This window comes from Natrix helvetica (assembly GCF_964273705.1).
Source record: "Natrix helvetica genome assembly, chromosome: 6".
NCBI lineage: Eukaryota > Metazoa > Chordata > Lepidosauria > Squamata > Natricidae > Natrix > Natrix helvetica.
The window spans coordinates 29172632-29197157 of record NC_138553.1 but is presented as its reverse complement, the minus strand read 5'-3'; the positions used below and the strand labels follow the sequence as shown (position 1 = coordinate 29197157).

Here is a 24526-nt window from a genome sequence, read left to right as displayed (position 1 = left end):
ATTCTAGCATCTGTTATATCCACTTTGGTGGTGTGCTTAAAGTGTAGGATTGGTTCCAGGAATAACCGGGTTAGAGAGAGAATGATGTCTACCTCCTTGACCTTTTGTTCCAAAGGCTAGATACAATCAAACAAAATCTTTTGGGAGACAAACTCCTTTAAGCATAATTTTGACTGGAAATTCCTGACTTGTTTGCTAACTTCAGAGGGTGGAGGGAGATATAAAAGGATTAAATATTCTTTACTTAGATGCGTGATCCCCCAAAAATGTACATTTGAGACCTCAGGAAAAGGTGTGGCTTCTTTAAGGAGGCATTAACAGGTGCAGTGATCATGCCTTCGGACTCTCTGAAGTACCTTTTCTGCTTATCTGAATAATGAGATTCCCTGAATGAGCCTGACCTTTAATTCCATTTCTCAGGTACTGAAGAAATTAGCTGATTATATGACTGAACCAGTGGTGGATTTCAAATTTTTTTAGAACCTCTTCTGTAGGTGTGGCCTGCTTTGTGGGAGTGGCTTGCCGGCCATGTGACTGGGTGGGAGTGGCTTGGCAGTCATGTGACTGGGTGGGCAAGGCCAACTTGTAAAATGCAGTGAAACTCACTTAACAACGCTCTTGCTTAGCAACCAAAATATTGGCTCAGGAACTCTGGCATTGAAGTGTGCAAGTCTTAAAGCTGTCAAATTACAAGACCCTTGCACCCCTAACCCTTTATAAAAAAAATCCAGGGGTGTTCAAACTTGACAGCTTTAAGACTTGTGGACTTCAACTCCCAGAATTCCTCCTCCAGACATGTTGGCTCAGGAACTCTGGCATTGAAGTGTGCAAGTCTTAAAGCTGTCAAGTTACAAGACCCTTGCACCCCCAACCCTTAAGAAAAAAACTCCAGGAATGTTGACAGCTTTAAGACTTTAAGGTTTAGATAGGACTCATAGAGGTGGGCGGGACGATTGGTGAGCCAGCCAATCAGTGAGCAGCGGGCAGACAAGCGTGGTGCGGACGGGCAGGGGGAGGGAACTGGAACCGGTTCTAAATGGCACATTAGATTTGTGGAACCTCTTCTATAGAAGAGGTTAGAACTGGCAGGAACCCACCCCTGGACTGAACCCTTATTATATTTTAAACATGTTGGGGAACTGGTGAAACACCAGATGACTGGAGGATAACAAATGTTGATCTTATCTTCAAAAAGTAGAAAAAGAAGAATCCAGCAAAATACAGACCAGTTAATCCAACATCAGTAGTTGGGCTAGAACAGATCATGAAGACATCACTTTGTAAGCACTTTCAAAAACAATGCAGTAATTAAATGAAATCAGCATGGATTTATCAAGATAAATGTATTTCATTTTTTTAATCTGACAACTTCCTTAATAAAGTGTGGGAATACTGTAGGCATAACAGAACTTGACTTTCGTCAGTGTACCAAATGACACGTTGATTTATCATGCCATCCAGCTACGTGCCTGCTGGATAGCATGATAATTAAGTAGATATATAGCTGGCTCAAGAATTGTACTCAATAGAAATTAAGTTCTAAGTAGGTAGTTTGAAGAAGCGAGGTATTTTAGCCTTGAAAGTATGAAAGCACTTCTAATATTTTTTTTCCTTTCATGTTATAAATGGACTTAATAAACTGAACAATACTTCTCTGTACTAATGAATGAGCCAGCAATAATTATAACAGACTGCAGTTTAATATGTCAGTATTTATTGGTGGCATCAATGTCATCAGAAATATAAATGTTTTTTATATTAACAAAAATACTCTTATCGGCCAAATCAAAAGGCTGGTAATATAAGAGCTTTTAAACTCTGGATCAAGATCTGAAATTGGCTTTGTTGTCTTCAGTCTCATCCCTGAAAAGTTACAAAAAGATTTCTGTCCACAGGTAGGTTTCTACCTCAGAATCTTAATCCAGGGGTGTCAAACTCAAGGCCTGGGGGATGGATCTGATCCAGGGGTACTTAGATCTGGCCTGCAGGACCTCCCTGGAAACCGCGAAGGACTAGCCCACAGTGCTTCTGCTGGTGAAAACAGGCTCCTGCAACCATCTGCCAATGAAAATGGAGCTTGGGAGGGCTGCACGCCCCGAGCTCCATTTTCACTGGCAGAGGGTTGCAGAAGGCCATGGCAGCCAAAAACGTAGCTCGGGAGCCCATTTTCATTGGCAGAGTGCTTGGGCCGCCACAGGCACCCCCGACAGGAGTGACATTAAGCTGGCCACGCCCCCTTTCAACTCTCCTACAGGTCAAACACAACCCTGATGTGGCCCTCAAAGAAATTGAGTTTAACACTCCTGTCTTAATATGTTTCAGAGGATTTGGTGGGTGTTACTTCTCCAGTGGTTAGACCTCTGATAGTAGGGAGCAAAGATTAAATTCTGGAGAGGAACATAACTCTTTCTCTCTCACGCATTTCATTTCTCATCTCTGCTCCCTCCTCGTCACTAGCCATGGACTTCACCAATACAAATGCCAACAAAAGGCGAAGTAAATAAATAAAAAATGCAAACTTTTTTCTAACTGAAAAGAGCAGAAGGGCACACAGCGGCCAAACCTTTCACTAAAAAGAGGGGGGGCGGAAGCTGGAAGATTTTCATATTATACTCTTAATAATAATACTTAAATAAGAAAATTTGTCTTGGGGATGTCAAGCTCACTGATTAGAGAAAAATAATACCAGGGACTGATGCGACTAATCTGTATTGCCCAAGGTCATTATATAAACAAGAGCATTCTGTAGACAGCTGGACAAGCATATGCCTGACCCAATGATGTACTGTATATTCAGTTGGCAGAACTTTAAAAATTTGAGATCCATTATCTGGCGTTTGCATCTTAAGTCACAGGTTTTCAATAGATGGGTTTACCCCTGAACTAGTGTCACTTCCCTTCATTTTTTGAAAGTCTAGCTTTATAGTGAAAAGATGTGGGCAATAATTCTGCTGCCCAGCTACAGCATAGGTCTGAACTGCTGACGTGAGCAAAACCGGTGTTAATTTCATGTTTTATTCAAAGAAATGTATAGTCCACAGATTTCTTATTTTATATCATTGACATTATTTTTAAAAGGGAAAGGGAATGTCACTTTTTTATTAATAGTCAGCTTTGTGAAAAAGCTTGGTTCTGTTAAGATGCTTCCAGTGATAATGTGAAAAAAACATAACTAACAGTAAGTAATTTGAGATTGCTGGGTTATGTTGTGAAAGGAGAAAATATTATGTTCCATAAAGAATCAGCCTGAGAAATAATAACAGAGAAATAAACTCTCAGCCTCAGATTGGGGGAGAGGGTGTGTCAATGAAATTACTTTGTCTGTGAGTTAGTTTGAAATAGTTTGAAATAGAAATTTGAAATAGGATCCTGAAAAATAAATTCATGTTATTCACTATTCCACAATTAATTAGCAAAGCTACTATCCCCATCACTAATACCACTATTACTCAAGGATTACAGCATGTGGAACTACTCAAAAAGCATTAGTTGATTATGGAAAAGGCTGCAACTCAACTTCTCCATGGAAAGATTGAATAATTTATAATCATGGATTTAAAACAATTTATATTCCCAATGACTCAGAAGTTTGGATTCTCTTTGTTTCTTGTTTTGTTTGTGATTCATACTTTTATCTAAACCTATTTTGGTTAAACCGAATTTTGGTTAATTTTATTATTATTTATTTTACTTGGCATTTACTTTCTTCTTTTGAATACTATTTGGAGACCCAAGTATCAAAATGCTTCCAGTCTAACAGATCATTTGAAAGGCAAATAAAACAAAATTGTACCCTGTTAATTACTTCCTTTATTATCCTAAAAATTGCTATTATATTTTTCCTATCCTGGTTTGATTGTTTTTTGGATATCTTAACAGAGAAAGTCATTACATCATACTTACTAGAAAGCCCAACAAATAATTTTTGCTAGGAATATATTTAAATGTTAAAAATGGTATTTTCTACTTCGCTCTATTAAAATAAAAATACTTGTTTTGCTTACAACGGATTTCTACATCAATTCTGTAGTAGTTATTTTGCAAAACACCTATTGCATTAGAGCACCCTCTACTGCTGAAATTCCTTATTGAAAACTGTGTATTTTATTTATTTTATTTATATTTATTTTATTTTATTTATTTAGTTTGTCAAACATGTACGAGATAACAGGTATCTATAAACATGAACATGAGCACATGAAATGAATACAAATAAATGGGGATAGTAGGACAGGGGTAGTAGGCACGCTGGTGCGCTTATACATGCCCCCTTACAGACCTCTTAGGAATGGTGTGAGGTCCACAGTAGACAGTTTAAGGTTAAATCTATCTATGGGGGTTAGAGGAAGTAACAATGGAGTGAGGTAAAGCATTCCAGGCATTGACCACTCTATTGCTGAAGTCATATTTTCTGCAATCAAGTTTAGAGTGGTTAACCTTGAGTTTGTATCTATTGTTTGCCCTAGTATTATTGTAGTTGAAGCTGAAGTAGTCATTGACAGGTAGGATGTTGCAGCAGACAATTTTGTGTACTATGTGCTTAGGTCAGACCATAGGTGATGTAGTTCAAGGTTGTCCAAAGTCAAAATTTCAAGCCTGGTGGCCTAAGGACAGAGGTGGGTTGCTCCCGGTTCAGCCCGGATTGAGCAAACCGATTGTAGCGGTGGCAGGAGGCTCCACCCATCCGCCAGGACGCTTCTGCACATATGCAGAAGCATCGTGTGCACGCGTGAACCAGTAGTAAAAAAATAGAAACCCACCACTGCATAAGGAATTCTCTTATGAGCCAAGGAGTGCCAATTGGCAAATTGAAGAACATAAATAATAAAGGGATCCCTTTTATATTGTGGGAGATTCAGTAGTTTCTTTTCAAGGAAATGCTTCTGTTTAAGCAATTGAGGTGTTCTAAAACTTGATTATCTAATATAACTTTATTGGGAAAATGCATTTCTTATTATTACTTGTCCTTCTCTAATAAGCTACAGGGCATTTTGCAAAGACGGTTAAATATATTACAGTATCCTGCCTTACAAAATAATTGTTCTTCTATATTTATAGTCAGTGCAGTAATGTGGTTAAGGTATTGGACTAGAGTGGGAATTCTCCCTGCCTGGATGAGATGCAATGGGCTTCAGGTTAACCCAAGAAAGACTGAGTGATCCTGGGTACTTGGGCCTTCTAGTATCAAGCTTTTTTTCCACCTCTGGCCTGGATGAAGTTACACTACCTCTGGCAGTCCCACTGTTCGATCCAAAGGTCCTCTTTAGATTCACATGTACTGCTCAAAGAGCAGCTGGCAACCATGGCTAGAGACTAGGGATTACATTATTGTAATCAGGTTTGAATCTATTTCAGAATGATCTATCCTGTTGGGAGATGGATGTTGGGGTGTCATCCATTCACCCAGAATATGAATGGATGACACCCCAAAGATCAATGCCTATTCACTCATTATGCAGAATAATAATTTGCGATCAAGAAAGATTCCAGTTGTATATTAAGAAAAGTTCAGTAGAGCAGTAGGCTGAAAAATTAAAAGAAATGATTAACTCTCCTTGACTGGCTTTTAATGCTTGCTTGAATTCTTGGAATTAATCACTAGCTTGACTTAATGATCTTTTCCAAAATCTATAATCAGATGTTTTCTTTCTTCCTTTTCTTGAAATAATAGATGTAAGCCTTTAATCTTAGAATGCTGCTTCAATCTTTAATCTTGAGATGTAAGACAAATATTCTATGCAATAAAATTCTGAGTGAAATCCTACTCAAGCAAGATAATGGGAGCGTTCCCATTTAGTCGTTGTTATGGACTTGCCTAGTTCTAAAGCTGGAGAACCTCTAGATGGGGAGCAAATCAACAATTCAGACCCAGTGTAGGTGATCGATGATTTGCAGAACAAGGGGTCAAATCCAGAATTTGGGAGAATACCAATCTTAAAACTGGAAAAAATAATCAAGCAACGAATTTGCGAACACCTAGAAGCAAACAAAGTAATAGCCAAAAGCCAACATGGATTTGTCAAAAACAGATCATGCCAGACTAATCTTATTGCATTCTTTGATAATGTGACAAAATTAGTGGACCAGAGGAATGCCGTTGATATAGTTTACTTGGACTTCAGTAAGGCTTTTGATAAGGTAGACCATAACCTACTACTAGATAAAGTAGAAGAATGTGGGTTAGACAGCATCACCACCAGATGGATTGGTAACTGGCTGACCAACCGCACTCAACGTGTAGTTCTCAATGGAACTGCATCTACATGGAGGGAAGTATGCAGTGGAGTACCCCAAGGCTCTGTTTTAGGCCCAGTACTCTTCAACATCTTCATCAATGATTTGGATGAGGGAATAAATGGGGAACTCATCAAATTTGCAGATGATACCAAGCTGGCAGGAATAGCCAACACTCCAGAAGATAGGCTTAAGATACAGAAGGATCTTGACAAACTTGAACATTGGGCACTATCTAATAAAATGAAATTCAATGGTGAAAAGAGTAAGGTTCTACATTTAGGCAACAAAAACGGAATGCACAGGTACAGTATAGGTGATACCTTACTCAGTAGTAGTAACTGTGAAAGGGATCTTGGAGTCCTAGTGGACAACCATTTAAATATGAGCCAGCAGTGTGCAGCAGCTGCCAAAAAAGCCAACACAGTTCTAGGCTGCATCAACAGAGGGATAGAATCAAGATCACGTGAAGTGTTAATACCACTTTATAATGCCTTGGTAAGGCCACACTTGGAATACTGCATTCAGTTCTGGTCGCCACGATGTAAAAAAGATGTGGAGACTCTAGAAAGAGTGCAGAGAAGAGCAACAAAGATGATTAGGGGACTGGAGACTAAAACATATGAAGAACGGTTGCAGGAACTGGGTATGTTTAGCTTAAGAGAAAGAAGGACTAGGGGAGACATGATAGCATTATTCCAATATCTCAGAGGTTGCCACAAAGAAGAGGGAGTCAAACTATTCTCCAAAGCACCTGAGGGTAGAACAAGAAGCAATGGGTGGAAACTAATCAAGGAGAGAAGCAACTTAGAACTGAGGAGAAATTTCCTGACAGTGAGAACAATTAATCAGTGGAACAGCTTGCCTCCAGAAGTTGTGAATGCCCCAACACTGGAAGTCTTTAAGAAGATGTTGGATAGCTATTTGTCTGAAACAGTATAGGGTTTCCTGCCTAGGCAGGGGGTTGGACTAGAAGACCTCCAAGGTCCCTTCCAACTCTACTATTGTATTGTATTGTATTGTATTGTATTGTATTAAAACACATGGTCAGCTAAGGAAGGCTAAGGAGTGGCATATCTCCTTGAGATCAAAGAGCATCTGTTCTTCTAATTAGGGAAGGTCCTGAATTCCTACTATTTAAGAGCACTCCCAGGATGCCTTCCCTGCATCGAAAACAATTTTCCATTTTTTTATATACACTGTGGAGCTTATGCACCAAAGACAAATTCCTTGTGTGTCCAATCACACTTGGCCAATAAAGAATTCTATTATGAGATCTGTGTTCCTCTGGTCTCATTTTTGGTCTCTCCCAATTGTTTACTCGTCAAATTGGATCTTTATGTTCCCTGGATTGGGTAAGGTCATTTTGCTGTATTAAGCTGTAGCTATGAATCAGGGATGCAGTGGCTCAGTGGCTAAGACGCTGAGCTTGTTGATCAGAAATTCTGGTTGGCAGTTCAGTGGTTCAAATCCCTGGTGCTGCATAATAGAATGAGCTCCCATTACTTGTCCCAGCTTCTGCCAACCTAGCAGTTTGAAAACATGTAAAATGCAAGTAGAAAAATAGGAACCACCTTTGGTGGGAAGGTAACAGCATTCCTTGCATCTTCGGAATTTAGCCATGCCGGCCACATGACCACGGAGATGTCAGCGCTTGCTCTTTGGCTTTGAAATGGAGATGAGCTCTGCCCCCTAGAGTCGGGAACATATGTGCGAGGGGAACTTTTACCTTAGGAATCAGGAGGCAAGATATACTTTCTCTGTATATTTTTCTTGGTTTTCTGTGCACAATTTACATCCTGTAATTATAGTATGAATCATTAAGTGACAGGATCAAATTAATAAAAGCACTAGAAACTTACTAATTGCCTCCTGTTTGGTGCTGTTCATCCCAGTGCAGAACAATATCCCTCATTGTAAAATTCGCAGCAAGTTGGAAAGAGAAGCTATAAAATAGCAGCAGCCCCCAACCTTTTGGCCACAGGGACTGGTTCCTTGGAGAGGCTTTTTCCTTGGACCAGAAGGGGTGTGGTTTCATGTACTGCCAGCATCCTGCGGATGGAGCTTTGCTTGTTTGCATGGCCCAGTTTCTGGCATGCCATAGACAGACGCAGGTCTGTAGACCGGGGGTTGGGGACTCCAACCTTGGCAACTTTAAGCCTGTCGGACTTCAATTCCTGGCTGGGGAATTCTGGGAGTTGAAGTCCGCCAAGGCTTAAAGTTGCCAAGGTTGGAGACCCCTGCTATAGAGCATGCTAATAGTACAACTCACAAGAAACTATTCTACCAAGAGCATTCTCCTTAAAAATATATATGTCTAAATCAGAGGAAGGCTTTCTGACCAATTTCTGCTCTATGAACTTTGAAAATATTTTTTGAATTAAAAAAATAAGATTGGAAATGAACGTACTTCAAAGTGCCAGCCACTTGTATTGCCTTTGTTTTCAAGAATACTTCTGGAATTCATATAGGTCCAGAAGATGCTTTGAAAGAATGAAAATGGGTGGGTCCTTTATTTGAAAGCGAATGATCTGAAGATAACAGTAAGCTGGGAGTGGAAGGGTTGGATAGAGGGCATCCAATGGGGGAGCAAACTTATTAGTTTTGGCCATGATAAATGGATGTTTGGACACTTGCCATGACCACCATGTCTGTTCACCAGATTAATGTACCTCCAGCCCCAAGAGTGCTTAATTGAATTTAAGTTATGCTTTTGGGAGGAGAGCCTGTGGCTTAGTGGCTAATACAACTGCCTGATATGTAATACAGCCCAGGTTCGATTCCCAGTAAGGGTATGGCTAGCTGATGAGAGCTAAATAGCTTGAAATAGATCTATACTAGTCTCCCTTTATTTATTTATCAGCACAAATGCAACACAAATGTAACAAAGGCAACATTTAAAAAATGGCTGTCTGCCTAGGGTGAGCTGAAAGACAGAAAAAGGGAAGCAGTATGTTCTCTCCCATATTTGGGCATACCAGGGCATACTATTTCCCTGGCTTAGCTGATAAAGGAGGAGAGCCTGTGGCTTAGTGGCTAATACAACTGCCTGATATGTAATACAGCCCAGGTTCGATTCCCAGTAAGGGTATGGCTAGCCGATGAGAGCTAAATAGCTTGAAATAGATCTATACTAGTCTCCCTTTATTTATTTATCAGCACAAATGCAACATATATATATCAGCACAAATACAACACAAATATAAAAAGGCAACATTAAAAATAAAAATATGGTTTTCTGCCTGGATGGTCTTCTGTGATGAGCCGAATGACAGAAAGAGGGAGTAGTGAGCTCCCTCCCATATTTGGGCATACCAGGGGTTGTAACACAAACACACACACACACGTATGTATGTATATATGTATGTATGTATGCATGTATTGTGTCATTACATACATACATACATATATACAGTGGGGCAAAAAAGTATTTAGTCAGCCACCAATTGTGCAAGTTCTCCCACTTAAAAAGATGAGAGAGGCCTGTAATTGGCATCATAGGTAGACCTCAACTATGAGAGACAAAATGAGAAAGCAAATCCAGACAATCACATTGGCTGATTTGGAAAGAATTTATTTGCAAATTATGGTGGGAAATAAGTATTTGGTCACCTACAAACAAGCAGGACTTCTGGCTCTCACAGACCTGTACCTTCTTCTTTAGGAGGCTCCTCTGTCCTGCACTCATTACCTGTATCAATGGCACCTCTTTGAACTTGTTATCAGTATAAAAGACACATGTCCACAACCTCAAACAGTCACACTCCAAACTCCACTATGGTGAAGACCAAAGAGCTGTCAAAGGACACCAGAAACAAAATTGTAGACCTGTACCAGGCTGGGAAGACTGAATCTGCAATAGGCAAGCAGCTTGGTGTGAACAAATCAACTGTGGGAGCAATAATTAGAAAATGGAAGACATACAAGACGACTGATAATCTCCCTCGATCTGGGGCTCTACGCAAGATCTCACCCTGTGGGGTAAAAATGATCACAAGAATGGTGAGCAAAAATCCCAGGACCACACGGGGGGACCTAGTGAATGACCTGCAGAGAGCTGGGACCAATGTAACAAAGGCTATCATCAGTAACACACTACGCCACCAGGGGCTCAGATCCTGCAGTGCCAGACGTGTCCCCCTGCTTAAGCCAGTACATGTCCGGGCCTATCTGAAGTTTGCTAGAGAGCATTTGGATGATCCAGAAGAGGATTGGGAGAATGTCATATGGTCAGATGAAACCAAACTAGAGCTGTTTGATAGAAACACAATTCATCGTGTTTGGACGAGAGAGAATGCTGAGTTGCATCCAAAGAACACCATACCTACTGTGAAGCATGGGGGTGGCAACATCATGCTTTGGGGCTGTTTCTCTGCAAAGGGACCAGGACGACTGATCCGTGTACAGGACAGAATAAATGGGGCCATGTATTATGAGATTTTGAGTGCAAACCTCCTTCCATCAGCAAGGGCATTGAAGATGAAATGTGGCTGGGTCTTTCAACATGACAATGATCCCAAACATACCGCCCAGGCAATGGAGTGGCTTCATAAGAAGCATTTCAAGGTCCTGGAGTGGCCTAGCCAGTCTCCAGATCTCAACCCTATAGAAAACCTTTGGAGGGAGTTGAAAGTCTGTGTTGCCCAGCAACAGCCCCAAAACATCACTGCTCTAGAGGAGATCTGCATGGAAGAATGGGCCAACATACCAGCAACAGTGTGTGCCAACCTTGTGAAGACTTACAGGAAACATTTGACCTCTGTCATTGCCAACAAAGGATATATAACAAAGTATTGAGATGAACTTTTGATATTGACCAAATACTTATTTTCCACCATAATTTGCAAATAAATTCTTTCCAAATCAGCCAATGTGATTGTCTGGATTTGTTTTCTCATTTTGTCTCTTATAGTTGAGGTTTACCTATGATGCCAATTACAGGCCTCTCTATATATAACAAAAACGAAATGCACAGGTAAAGTATAGGTGGTACCTTGCTCAACAGTAGTAACTGTGAAAGGGATCTTGGAGTCCTAGTGGACAACCATTTAAATGTGAGCCAGCAGTGTGCAGCAGCTGCCACAAAAGCCAACACAGTTCTAGGCTGCATAAACAGAGGGATAGAATCAAGATCACGTGAAGTGTTAATACCACTTTATAATGCCTTGGTAAGGCCAAACATGGAATACTGCATTCAGTTTTGGTCACCACGATGCAGAAAAGATGTGGAGACTCTAGAAAGAGTGCAGAGAAGAGCAACAAAGATGATTAGGGGACTGGAGACTAAACATATGAAGAACGGTTGCAGGAACTGGGTATGTTTAGCTTAAGAGAAAGAAGGACTAGGGAAGACATGATAGCAGTGTTCCAATATCTCAGGGGTTGCCACAAAGAAGAGGGAGTCAAACTATTCTCCAAGACATCTGAGGGTAGAAAAAGAAGCAATGGGTGGAAACTAATCAAGGAGAGAAGCAACTTAGAACTGAGGGGAAATTTCCTGACAGTTAGAACAATTAATCAGTGGAACAACTTGCCTCCAGAACTTGTGAATGCCCCAACACTGGAAGTCTTTAAGAAGACGTTGGATAGCCATCTGTCTGAAATGGTATAGGGTTTCCTGATCCAGATGAATCAGTTATCTGTGTGTGCTTTCTGGATTTGATTCTTTCTGCAACAAACTCTGACTATTGTTACTACCAAACAGAATACCTTTAAGACAGTATGCTATTTCTTCTGGCACTATATATAGAGGTAATATTGGACACTTGTGAATAATGATCAGTTATAGTTTTTATAATGATCAATTATAGTTTTTATTTATTCTAAGCATACTGATCTCTAGCAAGTTTTCTTTTACACCTAATCTTTGTATGCAGCTGCAGTCTTTAATTCTCATGGCTGTAAAAAAAAATTTATTTGACCCAGCTTTAAACATTCTAACAAGTTTTACAGGATTTATCTGAAACAGATTGATTAGTCAAACCAATTTTTTACACACGATGAATAAACAGGTAACTTGGTCCCAAGGCTTGTAGCATGATGTTTTTTTTTTCTTTTTAAGCACAAGGACATTTAATGGCTTCTCATCATTACCATTCTGTTTAATTCACATTATTTATGTGGCACTTATTTATTATTTATGTGGCACTTTAAACTTTATGAATGGAACGTAATACAAATTGTAGTATTGTGTTGACCTATATTTAATCTCAATGATGTCAGCAAGCTGATTTTTTTTCTTTAAAAAAAAGACAATAGAAGCTATTAATAATTTAACAAAAATCATACTGGGCTTGTGTGAGGACTATTAATCCAGTGTCATTTCCCTTGCCCTGTACTCTACCCCACAGGATTTGTGTGGCTAGGATGAAAATAATATATAATATCTATCAATCCATAAAGGAACATTCCTAAGAATGCTAGAGTGTTCTGTTTGTGAATTATGCCAAATTTCTTCCTGATAAAAAGCTTTTTACAGAGCATGTGAAGACCTGAGCAGGAATAGAACCTAAAGTATTAAAATACTTTTTTTAGTGTTTACTTAATAGTTTTTTTTAAGTATTAACATTTGGAGGAACACTTTAAAAGTACTTATCTCCAGTTGCCCCTTTGTTTTTTTTAAAAAACGGTGAAGATTAATAAGCTATTGTGAGTCTATGGATCACCTTAATTTTTTACTGTCTATAGAATGTGTTATGTTATGTTTGTTGGTCAATGACTGTAATAAAAGATCACTCTTAAAATAAACCTCTTCTGGCTTGGAGGATTTCCTTCTGAAAACTGACAAACCATTTCAGAAAGACATGGTCCAGAAGAAGGTTCAACATAATCCTAAGAGAAATGGAACATTCTGGAGTTCTCTGGAACATGTTCCCCTATCAATGATTTCTGCACATTACCAATGAAAAGAAATTATGAAATTAGCAATGATCATAGAGCAATCTTATAAAGTAGTTAAATAAATACAATCAAATTCCATCTGGTGCCTGCAATTTATTATATGCAGAATGACAGCAAGTGTCAGAAAAAGCACAACATCATGGAGGTACAGTTAGTGAGTAGGCCCAGAGGCAACATACCACTTTGGCACAATTGATCAGCATAATTTATACAAACACACTAATAAATACATAATAAACCATTAGAAGAATAGCAAGGACTGATCTGGGGATACCGTGGCACACAGACACCACTGGCAATGCCAGCATTATAAGTATAATCTTTATTGTCATTGTACTTAAATACAACTAAATTGGTTATTATCCCACAAGTCAAGCACACCATGGCAGGGCAGGGGGAGAACACACATTCACCCCTCCTCTAGAACAGTGGTGTATTGTATCAGGCACAGGCAGGAGCTAAAATATTTACTGATGAAATTTATCAGTTTGCCCAGTTATGGGGGAAAAAAAGGGGGGGGAATCAAGTTCTTGGGTATTTTTAGGCAAGACTATCTGGAGGCTGTGACCACAGGAGAATTACCAAGATAAAGTGAATCAGTGCTGAACACTGTGGCACAAAAATTACTGTATGCAACTTAGTTTGATGCAGCAGTAGCAATTCCATATACCAAAATGAAATTGGATAAGATTAAAGAAACATTTAACTTGATAAGACTCAAGACAGAAAAAGGGTATTAAAATTTTAATTCATTAATATATAGTCTGGATATTGAGTTCCTTTTGACAGCTGTCATTTTCTTTCCTGCACAAAACAAAGCACTTTGGAACAGATCCTGTGGAGGAATTTACTCAATTCCGTTAGAGTGGCTCCTGTATTTAGCTTCAAATTTTAAAAAAGGTCTTAGTTCTTACGACTCCTGGATCAGCTAAATTGTTTGAACGAACTTCAACTACATAAACATCCACAGGAATAAACCCAAAGGACCATTTTGTGGAGGCTCAATGTCATAATTTCTGAATATGTACCTGATGTTTCCTTTTCACAGCTTAGGTTCATGGAGAAGAACTCCAAAATGGGCATGGAATGGCAGTGGTTATATTTAAGCCTGGGGACAAACACTATAAAAGCACATCAAGCACATCATTACGCTTCAAAGTAAAGCAACGGCCAACAGTAAGAAGACCACTATTGGCTAGAGTAAAACAAAAATAACTTAAATAGTTACCGTGATGAAAAATAGTAATAAATACTAGTTTGGCCTGTAAACAACCTATTTTCCCCCCTCACATTAGATTTCCTGCTCCCCTACTGTGTCTAAAATAAAACTGATTAAGCTTAAAGAATGAGAGAGGAATTAGTCCCACTCTCTTTATTCTTGAAGAAACACTGGAATGTGATGAGCCCAGATTCAAGAGGGGAGACAGGAAGAGGAAAGGTTGGCAGTCTGGAATGGAAATAGGACTGTTACCCACCCACTTCTCCCCTCATTCATCCAGGCCTGGTATCAAGTCTGCAATGCTGTCCACATAGTAGTGAGGCACCAGGTCCTTAGCTGAAGGGCTGTCACTGGCCATGTAAGCCTGTGCCTCTTCTAAATGAGAGACACCTGTCAGGGTCAAGACAGTATCAAGGCCACAGTTCTTGCCAAACAGTATATCCGTCTCCAGCCGATCACCCACCATAAGCATGCGGGATGGATCTACACCAAAACGCTCTACAATGCATTCAAACATGTATGTGTTTGGTTTTCCAATTACTGTTGCTTTGCGGCCAGAGGCTGTTTCAACTGCAGCAGTGAGACTCCCTGTCCCTGAAAGAGAAGAGACAAAACAACCACCAATCAAAAGATTGACCTCCATTAGCAGCAGCAATCCAGGCACTGCCTGACATATCTAGGTAATCCAAATGAACGAACCCAATAAAGGATGAGTGAAACGGGTCATTTTGGGTTCAAACTAGCGAGACAAAGTAAACTTAAAAGTTTCACTTAAATGGAAGAGGTATCTCTAATTTTACTATTTATGCGAAATAGATTCACATGGTTCTAAAGATTTTGCTGCAAGTAACATTATAATCCAAGAAATTCTACCAGCTCAATGGGATCCCAGTTGAAAAATCTTGGATTCCAAGGACTTGTAAGTACAAGCTTCCCAGTTGTTCAGAAACAGATACATTTTGAGTATGTAACATTTCAAGGCTAGAATTAGATATGAATGGATACATTTGATTACACTGTATAAGTATATATTACCAAGTATATATGTGTGTGTGTGTGTTGTATTTGTGCTAAATATATATATATACCATATATATATATATATATATATATATATATATATATATATATATATATATATATATATATATATATATATATATATATATATATATATATATATATACCATATATATATATATATATATATGTATATATTTCAAATAAAGTGGGGAATAGATAACCTTTTTATGACGGAAAGACTAGAATGTATGAACTCAATCAGGCAGAATCCTAGAATCCAAGGTTTGGAAGGGATCCCTAGAGGTCTTCTAGTCCAACCCCCTGCCCATTGCAGGTTTCCTGTTTTTTAGTGGCATTGTAACTTCTAGTGGTGACTAAATTAACTGTTCAAAGTCAAGGCCTTGGCTTGCAAATGCTGCCATCCTAAGAGCTCAGGCAGGCAGAATCCTAGAATCCAAAGTTTGGGTTCAGTGTAGGGATATTTCTAAATTCCACAAAAACAACTTAAAACTCATACAGCTCTAAAAGGAGTTGCTTGCAATGGTCCAGGGGAAACAGATGCTGACTCATCTTATTTGAAGAACTGTGCAGCAGCTGACTAATAGACATTTACTTTCTATTTACAAGTCACTTTACTAAAAGTCATCTTATTGGAATTGCTGGTTAACAACCATGCAAAGGGGGTCCTATCAAAATAACAAATCCTGAATATAGAAACTGCACCGGGCTCATATCTTAGCAACACACAAGAACCCCCACCAGGTTACTTGATTACTGGTAGTGCTAATAGACCAAGTGTTCTTCCAACAATGATTGCTACTAAAATATGAAAAAAGTGACATAAAGGCTAAACACTTCAGCATTTTAGGAAAAGGCACACTTGACTTTGACAACATCCGTTGACAACATCAAACATCCCTTCAGTTCACACTATCCATATCTGGTCAAAGCTTTGCTCAGCTCATCAGGTTTCTTCAAATAAATTATGGTGTGTACCTCTATACTGGATGCGGTTATTGGAATGAAATATTAGTCCGTTTGAATCTCATTATGGGACATTTATGAAACTGTACAGAAAGCAAGATATCAAAGACCAGAGTAGATGATATAGCAAGGGTTATACCATTACTCAGCCTTAAGCCTACCCAGATCGTATGAACGCTTTGGATGATTGTCTGTTTTTTCTCTATACCCTTTTTCTTCGTTTGTGTAAATGCAGGACCAAGGCCGGCCCGTGTCCTCTCCTGTACCGAGCTAACAGGCCCAGGGCAGGGCAGGGCAACTGGGCCTCGGCGCCCACCCGGTGCTGGCAAGGGGGGCTCCAGAGCCTGGCTCCCTCCGGCCCGCAGCCCTCACTCACCCGGGGTGCGCTGCCCACTGCTAAGCGGGTGCCAGGGGTCTGGATCGGTGGCTACCAGCAGGCACCGCGGGTCGCGCAAATAGGCACAGGCCTCCGAGAGCTTAGCGAAGGTGAACTGGTCGTCGTAGCCGACGACGACAGCGCGCACCGGGAGGCCCTCCTGGCCCGGAGGCTCTTCGTCGCCGTCCCCTTCTTCGCCGGTCAGGCGGAGCCCCGCGTCGCGCAGCTCCCCGCGCAGCCCTTCCCCGCCCAGCACGAAGACCCGGCCCGGGGTCGAGGCGGGCGAGTCTCCGGCTCCGGCTTCGGCTTCCCCGCCCAGAAGGCGCTTGCGGAGGTAGAGAGCGGAGCAGAGAGCGGAGCTGAACACCTGCTCGCCGCGGACGCCGCGGAAGCCCAGGCGGGAGAAGCGACGCTCCAGCTCGGCCACCGAGCGGCGGCTGTTGTTGGACACGAACAGGGTGATCTTCCCGTTCTGGTTCAGGCGTTCCAGCAGCTCCGGCGCCCCGGGCACCGCCCGCTCTCCGGTCCAAAGGACCCCGTCGCAGTCGAAGAGCAGCCCCTGCGCCTCGTCCAGCACCTCGCGCAGGCAAGCGCCGCTCAACCTCCTGCAGCCCGCCATGCTGGAACCGCACTCGCCACCCCCCCGGCCCCCTCCGACCCCGTCCTCCTCGCGGAGACTCAGCCAATCGGAAGCGCGTTCCCTTGACGGGCTAAGGAAACGGTACCAATCAGATGCCTGGAGAGCCGGGGGCTCGACCTGGTTGGAACGATACGGAGGGGCGGTGTGTGAGATCGGGCGGAGTTGGGGAGGGGGGTGTCCGACGTCCTATCGCGGGTTGCTGGCGCGATGAAGGCAATTGAAAGGGGAAGGCAGGACGGTTTGCCCGAGGTGATGAAAGCGAGGCGGGCTGCATGAGAAGCGGTGTACAGGGGTGGGGGGCCGGGGGGCGGGAGAAAGAAAGAAAATGCAAAGAGGGCGTTCTGAGCAACATCAGCCAGGGGGCGCTCGTCTCCCTTTCTAAACTGAGCAACGGGAAGGGTAAGCGGGTGTTCCTCCGCCCCTGTAGCTTTAGTCTATTGGTGGAAGAAAAGAAGGAAGAGGCGGGTCAAAATAAAGTGGCACGTGCTGTAAACCTGCTCAATCAAAGGGTAAAAAGCTCGACGGTCTCCTCTTGCAAAGGAGCGTTCGAAAAACTCACCTTAGGGACCGTGGGAAAAAGAGCGGGGTACAGAGGGACTTTATCATATAGGAGATTATATCCCAGACCTGCCTACTTGACTACCTATCTCTATCATATCTCTGTCTGTTTATCTCATCCATCATCTATCTTCATCATGTGATTTGAATAGTGCCAGTCTCACATATATGACTCCTATGCTGAAGAAAATAGCAATAGCACTTAGATCAGAGGTGGCATTCATTAGGTCCTGACCAATTCCAGAGAACCGATAACGGAAATTTTGAGTAGTTCAGAGAACCAGTAAATACCATCTCTGACTGGCCCCTATTCTCTGCCTCTTGAGTCCCAGCTGATCAGGAGGGAATGGTGATTTTACAGTATCCTTCCCCTGCCACCCCACCAAGCCATGCCCACAGAACCAGTAGTAAAAAATAATAATCCCACTACTGACTTAGATTTAGTATACCACTTCACAGTTTACTATAGCTATTTTACAGTCAGCTATAGCCCCACCAACAATCTGGGTCCTCATTTTGCAGACCTCAGAAGGATGAAAGGTGGAGTCAGCCTTGAGCTGGTCAGGATAGACTGCTGGCAGCCTAACAGAATTAACCTTGCAATATTGCATTTTAACCACTGCTCTTTATTAAAATAGTACATCTGTTCAAGTCATCCAAAATTCAATTTTTTTCTCCTGGAAGTATTCTTGCTACCTTAAGAAAAAAAAACCCTGTTGGTAAACTCTCTTCAAGAAGCTGGTTGAGGATAAATGCCAAATAGGTGCCATAGAAATAAAGAGAATTGCCTGAGATACTGCTATCACTTCATGTTTTCCTACTTTTTCCTCTGTGAAAAGAATAAAAATAAGGTGACAGCCTGTAGGAAAAGGAATGGCAGAACCTAGGGGTGGAGTTAAAAGAAGAATCAGCCTAGAGCTGAGATGGCGAACCTATGATACGCGTGCCACAGGTGGCACATGGAGCCATTTGTCAGGGCACACAAGTTCAGCCTTTTTTAAAGACATTTTTTGCCCTCCCCAGGCTCCAGAGGCTTTATAGGATCCCCCCCCCCCCCGGAGGCCCTCTGGAGGCTTCAGGAGCTTCCCTGAAGCCACCGGAGTGCAAAAAAATGGCCCTATGGGCAAACCAGAAGTTCAGAACGGACTTCCGGTTTGCTCGTAGGGTTGTTTTAAGCCCTCCAGAGGCTTTAGGGACCTTCAGGAGGCTTCCGGGAAGCTTCCTGAAGGTCCCTGAAGCCTCCAGAGGGCCTCCAGGGGGTGCGGGGGAGGCTGTTTTCACCCTCCCCAGGCTCCTATAAAGCCTCTGGAGCCTGGGGAGGGCGAAAAACATGTAAAAATGGGGGGGGGGAAGCCTCTCATGCGTGCATGTACACGGGGTATGTGTGTGTCTGTCACACGTTGCATTATGGGTGTGGCGTGGCCGCGCATGACCCCCCGGCGGTCCTCCCCTTATGGCACGTAAGCCAAAAAAGGTTCGCCATCGCTGGCCTAGAGTCTCAACTTAGTCACAAATGGACTAAGTCCAAATTCCCTTGAATTCCATAGACCCTTATTTAACTCACCATTTGTTGAGATGATTTCTGTGCATAGGCTGCTTACAAATAAATCTGTTGAATTGGACCTTCGTGTGTGGATCTGGTCTTTTGTGCCCGGCACAGGTATAAGGTTGGAAAATAAAGCACATTCTTGAAAGCACATTCTAGCCATGCAGAAACATGCAGAAAAAATCTGGCTCTCCAGGAAAGAGGATTTGAACCAGGGTTGGGATTCTTTTTTTTTCTACTACCAGTTCTGTGGGCATGGACTCGTGGGCTTGGTGGTCATGGCAGGGGAAGATTACTGCAAAATCCCCATTTCCTCCTGATCAGCTGGGACTCGGGAGGCAGAGAATAGATGGAGGCGGGGCCAGTCAGAGGTGGTATTTACTGGTTCTCCAAACTACTCAAACTTTCCGCTACCGGTTTTCCAGAACTGGTCAGTACCTGCTGAATACCACCTCTGATTTGAACTCTCCAGGATTTGAACTCTTCAGCTGCTTCTGATGGGCTACTTTTGTGTTGTGCTGTAGGGCTGTCAAACTTGCAGCCCGCAGGCTGAATGCGTCATGCGCTGGTTTAGCGAAAGGGGGAAAAGCCACAATACATCACGTGACGATGTGAGTTTGATCCCCCCCTGCCTTGCTGCATTTGTTCAATTTTTGTGTGTGTTTATGTGTCATGTAGGACCCAGAATTTTTATTATGCTCTTTCTTGTCTATTAGTTTATTTATCAAAAATTATATATTGTCTACACTTTTGATTTTATGGGGAGAAGGGTCTTTCAATTGCAATTTTATTTTATTTGCCTATCCTCTCATTTGTCCCTTTGGGGAGAGGGGGCGGTATAAAAATCGAAATAAAGGTAAAGGTTTCCTGAAGCAGTACCTAAAAGTGAAAATCAATAAAAAGAGTATTCATCGGCAATGTATTTATTAGACTTTATAATGTTACAAAACACCTTTTATCTCAATAAAACAAGAGCTGTATTTATCTTTGATACAAGCAAAACTGATACACAGTTTCTTTGATTTGCCTTTTACCTGTATGAACTGTTTAGATCATCTTAAATGAACTAAATACATCCTTAAACTTGAGTTATAGATCAAATGTTACCCAGCGAAATAACTAACCACTTTTTAAAAGGGTAAAGTAGAAGTCTCATAGATAGGATTCATGCAGGATGTATGGTATAACTGCAGTAAAGAAAATATAACATAATCTTTCTTCTTTTAACATTTATTCAGATGTCTTGTCAAAAATAAAAAATAAAAAAGCAGAGCACTGTTAATGAAAAGCTACTTTGTGCCTTATAGATTGAACAATAGAATAGTAGGAATGTTAAGTGTGTTGTATCAAATTGCTGCTTCTGTACAGGGCTTGGATTGAAATATTGCATGATACTAACTTATACTAACTGATGCTTTAATGTCTGCAAGCAGGAAGGGGGATTTTTTATTTATTTGGGGGCGGGGAGTTGTTTGATTTAAATAAGACCATACATAAGGGACCCGAGGGAGATGACCCTTGCACCTTGATGCATTTGGGGAACATCTTAACAAAATACCAGGCAGAAAGGAGATGCAACAAATTGGATAGGCAAAAGCAAAGCCAGTGAAACTCTTCCTTTCAGACATTCTCTAGAGCTTCTACTTTCTGAGAAGCAGCAGCTGGAGAGCTGTTCTTTTTTTCGTTGGCTTCTTTCTTCGTATGGATGGAATCTTTGGGCGTTTCTCTACTGCAGACTTTAGTAGAATCCTCTTCAGCTGCAGCTGCCTTATTGTTCGTAGCTTCTGAAGGTGGCCTGGGTGATGGCAGAGCTTTGAGGCTCTGCCGCCTGGCAGGCTGGGGAGGGAGTGGTGGTGGCACAACTGGGGCTCGTACTGGTCCCCCTACTGTTCTTCGGGGCAAGGCTTTAGGGATGGAGGGAGACTCTAGAGGTGGAGGAGGAGCCATGTGACGGTGAACAGGTGGCGTAGTTTGAGGGTGGGGTGGAGGCATGGTAGGTCTGGGTGGAGCCACCCGCTTAGCTGTAGAGGAGAATGAAAGAAAGAGAAGTAAAATCCAATATTTTAGACATTTTTTAATTCTAATTCCTGCATCTCAGCTCTGCATGAATCCAGAAAAAATGCTGTCACAGTTGATACAAGAGTCTCTTTTAATTATTTTCTTTCTATCTATTTTCTTTGTATCTGTTTTTCAAAACTGGAATAAAATTATTTCTAAAAGTACTGGCTTTTTATATTTGTTATTTATGTGTGTTTAACTGCATAAGGTGGTTCTAACAATGCCAGAATTGCAGAGTAAACTGAAATCTATATTTAAGACAGATTATACCCAACCTTATCAATCTGCAGTATGAATTTTCTACATATGTTTCCCTCTATTTTATCTAGTATTGTCATTTAAAGTACATACAGAGTTATGCACTAATTAGTCAACCTTGAATATGCCCTGGATTTTCTGAACAAGACAGTAAAACAAAAGGTAAACAGAATAAAACAGTCAACAGGTACTATGGCATTGCATATTTTCAGATAGCTTCTAATTCTGTCAATGAAAATATATTGTGCCACTATTCCATTACTCCTTATTTAGCTGATTTTTCTTTTATTAAAAAATGTAAGAAGTAGGAAAAGTATCAATATAAGATATTATCATCAGGTCTCTGTAAAATTCAGAGAAACATTGATTGCACAATTAAAACCTTTTGAATCTCCCAAGCAACAAACTATGTTTTCAGAGTACAAAATAGTACCACTGTCGTTTCCTTAATGCAAGTATCTTGCTACAATCCCATTTGAAGAGTTCTTCAACCACGTGGGAACATTGGCAGTTGGTGTCAATAAGAGAAGTAAAATGATTACTATGAAACTTACTTTTTCGTGAGGTCTCATCAGCAGAAAGAGAGGTAGGTGGGCAGATTGTTGTTTCAGTAGATGACTGGGTCACTTTTGAGGACACTGTTTCTGGAATAACCTCAGCATTTTTCCTGCCAATGTGGAAAAGTCTTATAAATTCTCATTTGTAGGCTTCCAAAAACAATTAGTATACAGAAATTCCAGAAATATGTCCATTCTTAATCCTTTGATATCAACCACTAACCACTAAAATGGTGGCTGATCTCTATTTCGGGAAGATTAGAGTGAAGTTTATACTCCATTTACTGACTAGTGAAGAACACCTGAAGGTTGGTTTGTGCATCCCAAAGATGATTTTAAGTTTTAAAAACGGATTCCCAAATTGTGGTTTCTTCTTTTTCTCTTTTGCTAATCAGTTTTTCTTTGGGATTATTTTTAATGTAAGCTTGAGGGACCATTAGTCCTGCTTTTTATATGCCACTGACTATTGGTATTACAAGGTCAGGTTAAAATAGCAATAGCAATAGCACTTAGACTTATATACCACTTTGCAGTGCTTTACAGCCATCTCTAAGCGGTTTACAGAGTCAGCATATTGCCCCCAACAATTTGGGGATGGAAGGCTGAGTCAACCTTAAGCCTGATGAAATTTGAACTGTAAAATTGCAGGCAGCCGGCAGGCAGCAGAAGTAGCCTGCAGTACTGCTCTCTAACCACCGCACCACCATGTTTCAATGTTTTAAATTATATTCTATCACATAATGATGGTTGGGGAGCCTTCTTTGGAGGTGTTTTTTTTTTTACTGTTTACAATATGGCTGCACAGCAACACACACCGGAGCAGATTAAAGTAAGATAGGTTACTTTACTAGTGATGGGTTAGGTAGTCTTTATTAGAAACCCGGCCATTGTCTTAGAGTAGGATATAAAACAGATCATTATGTTAAGCTGTAAGACAATTGATTTGCTTACATATACCATGCTATTGTAGGTATAGTGATTATTTATTTGATTTCTTCTTTATTATTTTTACAAATGTTTTTTTAAGCCAGGCTTAGACTGGTACCTTGTTTTTTTGAAACTAGTGTATTAAATAAACAACACAAAAGTATCATGTTATGATAGGTAAATGAGCACATCACATCACTATGAAGAAGAATTGTATCTGAACAAAAAGTGGAGAACAGAAAATTGTGTAATTGAAATGTATCGCTACATTTTTTTGCAGAACTGATACAAAAGAATACAATGCATTAACTCCATATTAGAGCAACTGACCCCATGCTCTATATCCGTGAGGGCGAACCTGTGGCACGTGTGCCATATTTTCTGGCACGCCAGCAGTCAGCTTTGGCGTGCATGCACGTGCTGGCCAGCTAATTTTCGGCCTTCCGGAGGGCCGGGGGGGCTGTTTTCGCCCTACTGAGGCTTCAGGAAAGCCTCTGGAGCCTGGGGAGGGATGGTGCACGCATGTCCGGGTGTGGTTGCACACGCATGTGCAGGTGGGTGGGGAGGATTGAATTGGTGTGGGCACGCGCATGCACAATTTTGGCACGCCATAAGAAAAAGGTTCACTATCACTGCTCTATATGTATATTTGTGCTGCTATACAGACGCTAACTCAGATGAATTCTTTCATGGCCTTTTTATTCTCAGCATTCTTTGTAAAACTAAAAGCACAGCTAAAGGTTATATTTGTCTATGTATACCTTTCTTCAGGCATAGGGGGATTAGATTCCAAAGGCAGAAACACTGCTGTAGGTTCTTCTGTTGTGGAGATGTTTTGGTTTTTGATGTCTAATGGAGGAGTAAACAGACTGGAGACATTGAAGTCGATATCTTAGGGAAAAAAGAAAAATAAATGCATGAGACAGTCTGAGTGTCTGGAAGCTATTATAATGTTCTGCACTTCTCTCTAGCAGCAGAAGGTTCACCTTTGATTCCTTCCACCGCTTTTCATAAGATTTATCAGTGCTCTAATAAAGAATAGTCAATTCATGACAAATCAAGAAGAGACAGCCTAGATAAAAGTCAGAAGCCTGTGACTCTTCCCTCTAAAGCCCTTAAAAGTTAATGCCACAATCTAGGTGTTTACACTGATAAAATACACTATTTGTTCATTTATCTACTTTTTGATTAAGAAAGCACTTCCCATCTAGGATCTAGATTTAGCTCTAGAGAAATGTGGCTGGAA

General features: G+C 41.1%; 2 protein-coding genes across 2 annotated transcripts in view; both read right to left on the bottom strand.

Annotated features, from left to right (window-relative positions):
* Positions 1-14418: 14418 nt before the first annotated feature.
* PDXP (pyridoxal phosphatase) lies at positions 14419-17372 on the bottom strand. The gene is made up of 2 exons (XM_081958453.1): positions 16737-17372; positions 14419-14947 (listed from the first exon to the last, which is right to left on the bottom strand). The coding sequence occupies exons 1-2, from the start codon at positions 17353-17355 to the stop codon at positions 14622-14624; spliced, it is 945 nt and encodes a 314-aa protein (XP_081814579.1). The 5' UTR covers positions 17356-17372; the 3' UTR covers positions 14419-14621.
* A 3013-nt stretch (positions 17373-20385) lies between these two features.
* SH3BP1 (SH3 domain binding protein 1) overlaps positions 20386-24526 on the bottom strand; it is a 35503-nt gene continuing 31362 nt past the window's right edge. The window contains exons 16-18 of the mRNA XM_081956806.1: positions 24042-24171; positions 22351-22463; positions 20386-21501 (exon numbers count right to left, since the gene is read on the bottom strand). Of these exons, the coding sequence (XP_081812932.1) occupies positions 21101-21501; positions 22351-22463; positions 24042-24171 (644 nt within the window). The 3' untranslated portion in view covers positions 20386-21100. The remainder of the gene's footprint in view (positions 21502-22350; positions 22464-24041; positions 24172-24526) is intronic.